The sequence below is a fragment of the Marmota marmota genome, unplaced genomic scaffold, assembly GCF_001458135.2.
Source record: "Marmota marmota marmota unplaced genomic scaffold, marMar, whole genome shotgun sequence".
Classification (NCBI taxonomy): domain Eukaryota; kingdom Metazoa; phylum Chordata; class Mammalia; order Rodentia; family Sciuridae; genus Marmota; species Marmota marmota.
Genome location: NW_026000174.1, coordinates 15,901,271 through 15,911,592, shown reverse-complemented (window position 1 = coordinate 15,911,592; position 10,322 = coordinate 15,901,271). Strand labels below are relative to the sequence as shown.

The following is a 10,322-nucleotide window of genomic DNA, read 5'->3' as shown; positions in this document are numbered from 1 at the left end:
TTTTTTTTTTTTTTTTTTTTTGGTACTGGGGATTGAACCCAGGGGCACTTAACCATTGAGCCACATCCCCAGCCCTTTTTAAAATATTTTATTTGGAGACAGGGTTTCCCTGAGTTGCTTAGAGCCTCAATAAGTTGCTGAGGGTGAGTTTGAACTTACAGTCCTCCTGCCTCAGCCTCCCAAGCCACTGGGATTACAGGCATGTGTTCCTGTGCCCAACCTGTGTTTCCTTTTTTAATGACTTGCCTAAATTTTTTTCTTGACTGTCATGTACTTTCACAAACCCCCGTTTACTCATCTTGCTGCCTCCTTTCCAGGGTTTCCCCCACAAATGTAGTGAAGGATGGCAGGGAGGCAGCTGGAGAGACAGAAGGTCTGGATTGGAAGCCTAACTCAGGCCACACTTCTTTTTTGGCTTCCCTGTAGCTTAGTTTTCATCATCTATCCAGAGTGTGATATTACTTACTTAATCCTCAACTCCCTCAGGGATATTAGGGGAAGGGATGAGTTTATGCCTAGAAAAGTATCAGTCCTATTTTTAAAAGATCTCCACGGAGAAACTTTCATCATCTCTTCTGCCACCAAAAATAGTGTCTTTTCAGATCCCCCCCCCACCCCCGAACTGCTGCAAGTTCCCTCTTGGAAAGGATGAGTGGCAAGATCTCCTACCTGGAAATCTTTAAAGTACTAGATTTTTCTCAGACCAAGACTTTTAAACGGTTACTAGGATGCTGCTAGAGACTGCTTACTAAGATGGTACAGGGTTGTAATCTACTTTCTATGAGAAAGAAAAGAACTTTTATCCTCAGATGTAGTGAAAAATTCTAGCTATGATATATGTCATCTTCCTCTAAGCCTTGCCTACCTCTTTAGGCTTATTTCTCACCTCTCGAAAAGACTGGTTGTAGTTTCTCCAGCATACCATGTTTCTTCATCCTGGAACACTTATCACGATCCCTTTTGCACCTGGACCTTCTAGACCATCAAGATAGAGTTTGAAGGAGGCATCCTTTAGGAAGCTTTTCTTGGTTCCCCCACTTTGAGTGAAGTACCTTTGTTAGTGTCTTACTCCATTATAGAACTTACATTGCTGAATTGTAGTTATTTGTTTCTCCTCAGCAGACTTACTATCTTGGGGAGGGTTTTTTTTTTTTTTAATTTTGAATTCCCCACTCCTTAGCATAGTGTTCAGTAAGTGCTTGTTAAGTGGCTGCTTGATTGACTCTTGCCCGAGGATGAGACTTGGAAAAGAAGCCATTTTTCTAGGTATTAGAAGAGAAGTGCTAAGACTTAGCTAAGACTTAGTAAATTTACTCTGTACTTCTCTGGACCCTTCGGGAGAAGGGACACAAAGGCAGATTTTTCAGGTCAGTATCAGGGAAGAATTATCTAGCACATATATTAGCAATGGAATGGTCTGTCTTATGTGATAAGGATGACCATTTGCTAGGGGTGCAATTGGAGGAAATTGCCAACTATGTTTCTGCCTTGTAGAGTATTCCAGCAATGTATGGAGACTTACTAGGTCATAGAAATTATATTGAATATGTCTGCTTTCTGGTCATGTACTGCTTTCCAGATATCTGAAGGCAATAGCCAGGCCTTTCCATAGTTGTCTTCAGGCCTAATATCCCAGTGCCTTCAGCTGTTTGTTGTGTGATTTTGTTTTCAGTTGTTTATAATCCTGGCAGCTATTTTATGGCTATGCTTATTTGTCAGTGTTCTTTGTACAATGTAGTCCAATGACCTGAACCCAGAGCCCCAAGAATGCTTGGACAAAGCAGAGAACAGTAATCTGCTTCCTTCTTTATTTTGGATATTTTCTTAAGCAGCCTAAGTTGTCTTGGCTTTTTTGGCAGCAGCCCTATTGGCATATACTCTGTTGCCATTTGTGGGCAACTGAAACCACTAGATCTGTTTCATGTGAGCTGCTATTAAGTTACTCCTTCCCTATCCTGTACTTGGCTGGGCAGTTAGGTTTCATTATGTGATTTTGGTTCTTTATTTCATCTTATTTGCTCCTGGAATGTTGTAGCTAGAGCATTAGAAATAAATTTTATTCATTTTTGGTCTTTTTTCTTTTATTTCTTTGTTTACGCCCTCTCTCTTTGCCCTACACCCACCCTAAGCTTTATGCTGTCCAAATTTTGGTAAGCAAGTGTTTTTGTTTTATTTATTTATTTATTTTTATATGGTGCTAAGGATTGAACCCAGGGCCTCGCAAATGTAGGCAAGCGCTCTACAGCTGAACCACAATCTCTGCCTGTAAGCAGGTTCTTCAGCCAAACTATTCATGAAAATACAGAGCAAAGCCATGGAACACATTGGAAACATTTTCTCTAAGTGACCTCAGTCCATTTCTCAGCATTTTTCAAGCAGATTGTTCTGTTAACTGTCTCTTTCTTAATTCTATTACATGGACTTGAAGTTTTCATTTCATTCACAATATATTCCTTTTCAACCATGGTAGGTGATCCCTGCCTACAACATGGGGAGTGCAGAGGTGATGAGAATCCTGAAAGTTACAAGCCAAGAAAGACTTGGAAGGCAGCTGGTGCATGGGAACTCATTTTATGAATTCTAGTTCCTCTAAGATTAAAGGGATCTGAAGATTGTCTTGTCTGTCTTCACATGGATTAGAAATAATTATGAGGTGTCAATTTCATCTCCACCAATATACCTTCTGGTGATGACACCCTCTCAACTAAAACCAAAAGGTAAAACCAAAAGGCAGTTCCAACAAATATGGATGAGCTCTTACTGTTAGCATCCAATTTCATCTTCTATACTGTTGAGCCTTGTGGAGAGATAAGTGGGATGTTGATAATTTTTATCTTCTGTCAGAAAAGCTGGGATTGTCTCTCACTAAATGTTTGCTGAAAGAATCAGTGAATTGGTTTCAGGCTTGTCTTTAGTTTCAACTTCATATTTTCAGATTCAGAGAAAGTAGAAACAGCTTTTGTTTTCTCTGTCCACCTGCCCAAACCCAAACCTCCTTCAGAACCAACAGCACTCTGCCTCTTCCAGAAACTGATATAATAGTTCCTGCACATACTGCTCCATCTCTCCTTTGAACTCCCATGTCAGTATTTGATGCTTTGCTTCACTGCCTAATTTATGTGTTTATGTCTCATCACCCAAGTTCTTGGAAGAGATGTCAGGGTGAGGCTTGCCATTATTTTTGTTTTTTCCATAGTATTAGGTACAAGTGTTTAAAAGAACTGTTAACCAAATGTGTCTGTATAAGCATTGCCACCAGGTGGCACCAGAGTCCCTGCCTTTGCCAAGCTAGCCATTAAAAATGCCTTCCTTAATGAAGTTTCAACTTATTTACTAGACAAAATGCCATAAGTATTATGTCTCCACTTTCCCAGGAAGTCTAAGATACAGGGCTGCTTAACAGGACTTTCAGATGTTAGAACTTGAAGGGGTTTGAGAATCAAGTCTTCCTTCAAAGGGAAAGGACCTCCTTGGGTTACCTTGATGAGTTGGAGGCAGAACAGAACTAGAATCCAGGTCTACTAGTTTCTACTAGGCCATCTGGCTTCAAAGGGCTTAATTCCATCTCTAAATTTCTCTTTCTTTCTCTCTCTCCTGTCTTCTCTCTCTCCCTGTCTCTTTGTCCTCCTCTCCTATTTTCTTTCTCTCTTTTTCATGATGTTAAAGTGGCTTTTTCACCCTAAAATTTCAAGACTGATAGTTAAAAAATAAGACAAGATTTTTTTATTCCTTTTATACTGATACCCAAACTTAACTCCTAATTATGTCTTTTTCCAACTCAGAATATAATCCAAGTTCTCTACCTCTCACTTCATCTAAAATGTACAGAGCTGCAGCTTGTACAGAGAAAATTATCTTGACCTCAGATACCCCCTCAGAACGTGCTGTAGATAACATTGATGGGCAATGTGGAAGAGGCTGGTTTTTATAAAAACTGGATGGAGACTAGAAGTCCTGTTCTTTCTTAAGACAAATGTGGCCAGATTGTGTGATTTAATTCTTCTCCAGTCTCTGGGCTTACTGTCTAGTTAACAACTGCATGAGCCTGTTTAAGCAAACAATGTGAAGAACAAAGAACCTCCTTCCGTTCCCTTTTAGAAATATGATTCTGGTTGTTTGTCCCCTTGTTAATCCATAGTTGATTGTTGTGATATATTTTCCTGGTTTTCTCCCAGTATCTCCTAGAAAAGCACCTGGAGCTTGGTGCATCCACACTTTGTATTTAAGACCAGAATATTCTAGAGTGTTTTATTTGGAAGAACAGTTGTGGGTTCCAATGCAGTAGAATTGTTATTGTGGCTTGCATGATTCACTGACCAGCAGTCAGCACTCTTTGACTCACAGAATGGGAAACTCTAAAGCAGTGTGGTACTGCTCACCATTCTCTTCTCACCTTTTATCCCCTTTCTCTTTTTATATGTAAAATAGCACTAAAAAACTCAGGCATTTTCTTGCAGAGCAGTGAGTGAGGGAATGATAGCTACAGACAACCACTCACTCAAAAGAAGCTAGCTGTACACTGTACTCTCCAGTGTTAGCCACCAGTCACACCTAGCTATTGAGTGCTTAGAATGTATTGTAAATATGAAATACACATCAGATTTAAAAGTACAAAAAAGTAAAATATTTCTTTGATAATTTTAATATTTTGGGGCTGTGGTATAGCTTAGTGGTAGAGCACAATATTTAGTATGTTCAAGGCCCACGGTTCATTCCCCAACACCAAAAAAAAATAACTTTAATATTTTGTTCATGTTGAAATTATGATATTTTGGACATATGGGTTAAATAAACTATATTAAAATTAATATCACCTGTTTTTCTAATGTAACTAGTAAAAAAATTTAAATTATTTATGTGGCTTGTTGGATTTCACTGGTCTAGAAATCCCCAAGGACACATACTTTTTTAGTTTACTATGGAACATCAGGAAACTAGCTACTACTTTTCCTTTCTACAGCTCTCCTTTTTTAAATTTAAAAAAAAAATTAGTGTCCTTTAACTTTATTTGGTGACTTCAGGAAGAAAAACCTCCATTAAGTACTACCTTTTTTAAAAAAAAAAAATATATCTACTGCTCATCTGAGAATAGTGACATCCAGTTAAAGCAAGGTAGTTGAGGAAGGAAGTTATGAGGCATTGGAGAGCAAAAGATTGGTGATTACTCCAAACTTTTAGAATTAGAATTGTTCTATGTATTTGTAACTCTTGAGATAACAAGTATAAGTTACACATCTGAAGGAAGATAAAAAGACACTCTTTAAAAAAAACAACTGTGTCTCCATCTTAGGGAATCTTACTCCAGCCTAGTCTTATTTTCCTTTTATTTATTTATCCAAATTTATTGAGGGCCTGTACTGTGCCAGTTTACTAGCTTAAAGGAAATGAATGATTATGGCCAAGTCATTGCCCTTAAGCAGCTTATATAGGTAGCAAATGAATTTTAAACCCCCCTTATCATCTGGGTAAGCACTGTAATGATGGTAGAAAAGAAAATACTTTTGGGGAACTAGAAGTCATGGCTAATTCTCACTGGAAAGGAGACTGAAGGCTTCATATATCTTGGTTGTGTTATTATCAGGCAGAAAGGAAGGTCGGACAACTTAAAGGCATAGAGAGTGGTAAGAGATGCCCTACCACTGGTATCTCCTCCATTCTGTCCTTACTGGATGCATGGAGACTAACAAAGAAGTTGTTGCTCTTGCTATCTCAGCCAGGCAAGAGATAGCAAGAGCTTAAGTGGAAAGGAAAGAATATATTCAAGATACAGTTGAATGAGGGATGAAAGGGAAGACGCAGGCATGGTTCCAGGTTTTTAACTTTGATCACTAGTGGGGTTGCCTTTATTCAAAACTGGAAATGTGGGATAGGATCAGGCTAAAGTAGAAAACAAGCTATCTGCAATTGCAGGTAGAGCTGCAGAGGGAGCTGGCTAGAGCTGAAGTGCTTGTGTTTGTGTTTCAGATGGTGACCCTCTTTCAGATGTGGGTTGTTCCCCTCTATTTCACAGTGAAGCTGCACTGGTGGAGATTCCTAGTGATCTGGATCTTCTTCTCTGCTGTCACAGCCTTCGTCACCTTCCGAGCCACACGGAAACCTCTAGTGCAGACAACTCCAAGGTGAGAGTTTAGGCAGTGGGGAAGAGCTTGGGCTTCCTGAAGCTAATATGCTAGAATGCATGAGAGGAAGATGGGTTTAGACTGAAAAAATTGCAGTTTTTGTCTGCCAAAAGAATTTGGTGCAGGGCCCCCTCTAAAACAAGCTGATTGGGAGACCCGCACCCCTATTCACAGATTTAAAAACCTCAGATATTGTAGCTTATTTTATGGTTATATCCAAGGTCTGTTTATATCAAGAGCAAATAGTGGGGTGTGGTGGCACATGTCTGCAATCCCAGCTACTCGGGAGGCTGAGGCAAGATTGCAAGTTCAAGTCTAGCCTGGGCAACTTAGCAAGACTCTATCTCAAAAATTAAAAAAAAGAAAAGAAAAGGAAAGAAAGGGCTGGGGAGCTGGGGATGTAGCTCAGCGGCAGAGTGCCACTGGGTTCAATTCTGAGTACCACAAAAAAGCAAGTCCTGGTGATCTTTGTGGTCTCATTTTAAATGTTATTTTCTGTGAACCCTTCTGCTCTCTAAATTAGATTTTCCATTTTATTCTCTCATAAGGCCCTATAGTTTCTATTCTTTCATAGAACTTATCACAATTTATAACAAAATATTTTTTTGAACGTCTATCTCCGCCACTGAACTGTTTGTATAAGATCAGGAACCGTATCTATTTTGTTGGTCACTGTATATCCAGACCTTGCCACAAGGGCTGGCACATAGAAGCCTACTTTATAAATTTTGGTTGAATGAATGAATGAGCAAATTTGCAATTTTCTAATAAACAGTAATTCTTTCTTGGATTACAAAGGGCTGTTGCCTATATACTTCTTTGTACTTTATCCATATGCATTTCTTGTTTAATCCTCCCAACCAGCTTGTGAGGTCATTTAACATTTACTTGACAGAAAAAGAGATTTTTCTCATTCATTCATTCAATAAGCACCTGCTATGTGCCAGGCCCTGTGCTGAGTGCTGGGGATACAGAGCTGGATAAGACATGGTCCCTGCCCTCAAGGAGTGCTCGGTTTATTGGAGGAGATGGATGAGAAAGCATCTGTTGCAGTGCAGTTGGTAAGTGCTATGAGAGGTGTGCACAGGTCCAGGATAGCTTAACAGGGGAACTGGCCAGCATCAAAGTTGAGACCACCTGACTTAAAATGATTTCAAAGTTGCAAATTGCTCTTCTTTCTGTTCTTCTTATGTTCCACTTTACTGCAAGCTTTTCTCTGGTCTTCAGAGTTTCAATGTACAAAGGAAAGTTGGTGATCTAGAAGTCCCTCTCTGTGCCATGATAAAGGGTACAGGTCCTGGAGCCAGATGGCTGGAGTTGTAGCTCAGTGGTAGAGTGCTTGCCTAGCACGTGTGAGGCACTGGGTTCAATCCTCAGCACCACATAAATAAAATAAATAAAGGCATCGTGTCCATATACAACTTCAAAAAAAAAATGGGATAACTGCTACCTCATATAGGGTGATATAAAGAAAAAATGCAATAAAACAAAATGTTAAGAGCCACCAACTGACAAACAGCATTGACTTCTAAATGAAATGATTTTTAAAATGTGTCAATAGTATGGAAATATTTTATAATAACTAACATTTGATAGTGCTGTACAGTTTCAAAGCACTTTTATAAACATCCTCATTTATTCACTGAGCGTTTAATGAGCATATTGTACCAAGAAATGGGCTGTGTTAATGAGGTGAGAAAGGTAATGTCGTTTTCCCATTTTACAAAGAAGTAAACTTGTCTCAAAGTGATTTGAGTTATCAAAGGTACTTAGCTAATTCCACCAGTGATTTCATCTTTCCTTGAATTCTCTTTCCTGACAAGAACAACTAGCCTTCCCCATCAATCTTTTGAGAGTTATTAGGTTTCACTTCCTCACCCAAGTAATCTAAATTTGAGATGACATAGCTGTCTTAGATCAGCTGTGCCCTTTCTTATGAGACTGAAACTTCTTTTTAGGAATCTCTTTCTTTTGCTTGGTCTTAGACCAGGAAAATATAAAGCAGTAGTTCCCCGAAGATGTTTTAGCAATTGAGGAAGTGAACACCCTTGAACAGTAACACAAATTGCTCAATAAGTCTTAAAAATAGACCGGATGTCCCTATTTATATGAAAATAAAGAATTCTGGGGGTTGGGGTTGTGGCTCAGCGGTAGAGCATTTGCTTAGCACATGCAAGGTCCTGGGTTGGATCCTCAACACCACAATAAATAAATGAATGAATGAATGGTGTTCAACTACGATTAAAAAATAAATATTAAAAAAAAAAAAGAATAAGAAATTCTGGTGGTCTAATAGATCTGGAGGCCGGTGTCTCTGCATCAGCTCTACTGAGTATTTTATTTCCTTTCTCCAGGTTGGTTTATAAATGGTTCCTGTTGATCTATAAAATCAGCTATGCCACTGGCATCATTGGCTACATGGCGGTCATGTTTACTCTCTTTGGTCTTAATTTATTATTCAAGTGAGTACCTTTTGCTTTTGGTCTTGCTGATGTTTAGGGAAGAGCGGCTAGTGAGATGTCCTTTCTTGCTGTAGTAAGTCTTGAGTATTAACAAAGGGAACATGACACCCAGGATAGGAGACGTGGGTACAGTAGGGAGAAAGGAGATGACAGGCCTTCTGTAATTTGTACTGGCAGAAAGCAAGGAATATTTGGATATATACAAACTCAGAGTCTCAAATCTTTGGTTATATTTTCCAAAATAATATGTATTTTAGTGGGAAATTATAACAAAAGTAAGTTTAATAATGATTATAACCAGTTACCCATAATTCCCTAACAACAATTTGCCTGGTCCACATGCTAGTTACTGCAATATCCACTCTGCTTGAGATGCCTTATATTCAACTATACCAGGGACTGGCAGAATACATCCTTTGGACCAAATGAATCCACTTCTTGCTTTTATAAAGTAAAGTTTGATTGCAACATAGTCATGCTTCAATCATGCATAGTCAGTTTGCTTATCATCTATGGCTATTTTTGCCTAAAACATTGGAGTTGAATAGTTGTGACAGAGACCATATAGGCTGCAAAACCTAAAATATTTATTGTCTGGCCTTAACAGAAAAGGTTTGCCAAACTTCGGGCTAAACAGTTGAACTCATGTGACCACAGTTGGCTACACCTAGCGACAGGTCCACTTAGAATGATACAAAATAGGCAGTGTTTGCAGGAGTCTTCACAGTAGTCTTGAGTGTTCAGGTATGATGGAACCAGTTAATATTGATGGATGTGGGAGCCATCTTGGTCTGTGAGCTGCATCCCCCTAGGAACACATCCAGTCCAGAATATCCCAGATGCAGTGTACCAATCACAGGTCGTATTTAATATATAGGTGGCATTGCCTATAACACATCTGACATTCCACCTTTGTGAGACTTATGAGGAAGCAATTCTAGGAAATTAGCCTGTGGACGCTCAAGTCCTGTGCCATTATTGGACACTTAAGTTGTTTTTAATTTTGTACTATCACACCATGGCTGTGTCACTTCCTGAGGTACATCTCTAGGTATTGCTTTATTTTGTCCTCAGCTCTCTAAAAGCTCTCTATCAGTTTACAAGTCCTCCCACCCCTAATTGAGGCAGAAGCCAGGAATTTTGAGCTTGGAAATTGGCGGGTACAAGGAGTTAATAGGTCAAACGAGGGTGGAAATATGGTTTCCTGGATGAAGTAATGGTGACTGGGCTATTTATCAAAGGGGGTCCTAAGCCTGGGATAGTACACTGAAGCTAAGGAAATTTAGGACTCAAATTTAGATTCATGGATGGAAAGGCAATTGACCCAGTATATACTATAGGTGGGACTATCTTGAAACCAAAAGGAGTTTGTTAGAATAAGTATAAATAAGTATTACTTTATGTAGTGAGAGGACACCCATGGAATCCTTTCTTCCAGGGATAATACAGGCTGAAAGAATAAACAGGCTCCAGAAAGGTTTATAGGAATTCATCACTGTAGAGTCTAAAACATCTCATCAAAAGAAAACAAAGATATTTCCAGGTATCTTCCTAACCTGTGTGGTTAAAAAAACAAGTCAAGATTCAGATAGTTGGATGCAGTGGTGCATGCCTGTAGTCCCAACTATGTGGGAGGCTGAGGTAGAGGATTACAAGTTCAGGGCCATCCTAGGCAACTTAGTGAGACCCTATTCAAAAAAACAAAATGAAGTAAACAAAATTTAAAAAGATTCTGAATTTT

At 39.1% G+C, this 10,322-nt stretch overlaps 1 protein-coding gene across 4 annotated transcripts in view; it reads left to right on the top strand.

Annotated features, from left to right (window-relative positions):
* Nucleotides 1–10,322, top strand: part of Rnf121 (ring finger protein 121) — a 58,033-nt gene that overhangs the window by 33,678 nt on the left and 14,033 nt on the right. For 2 of the 4 annotated variants that reach the window (XM_015477505.2, XM_048788142.1), the window contains 2 exons: nucleotides 5,965–6,119; nucleotides 8,474–8,581. In XM_015477505.2, coding sequence (XP_015332991.1) covers nucleotides 5,965–6,119; nucleotides 8,474–8,581 — 263 coding nt within the window. The remainder of the gene's footprint in view (nucleotides 1–5,964; nucleotides 6,120–8,473; nucleotides 8,582–10,322) is intronic. The other 2 variants (XM_048788143.1, XM_048788141.1) reach the window with 2 other exon arrangements.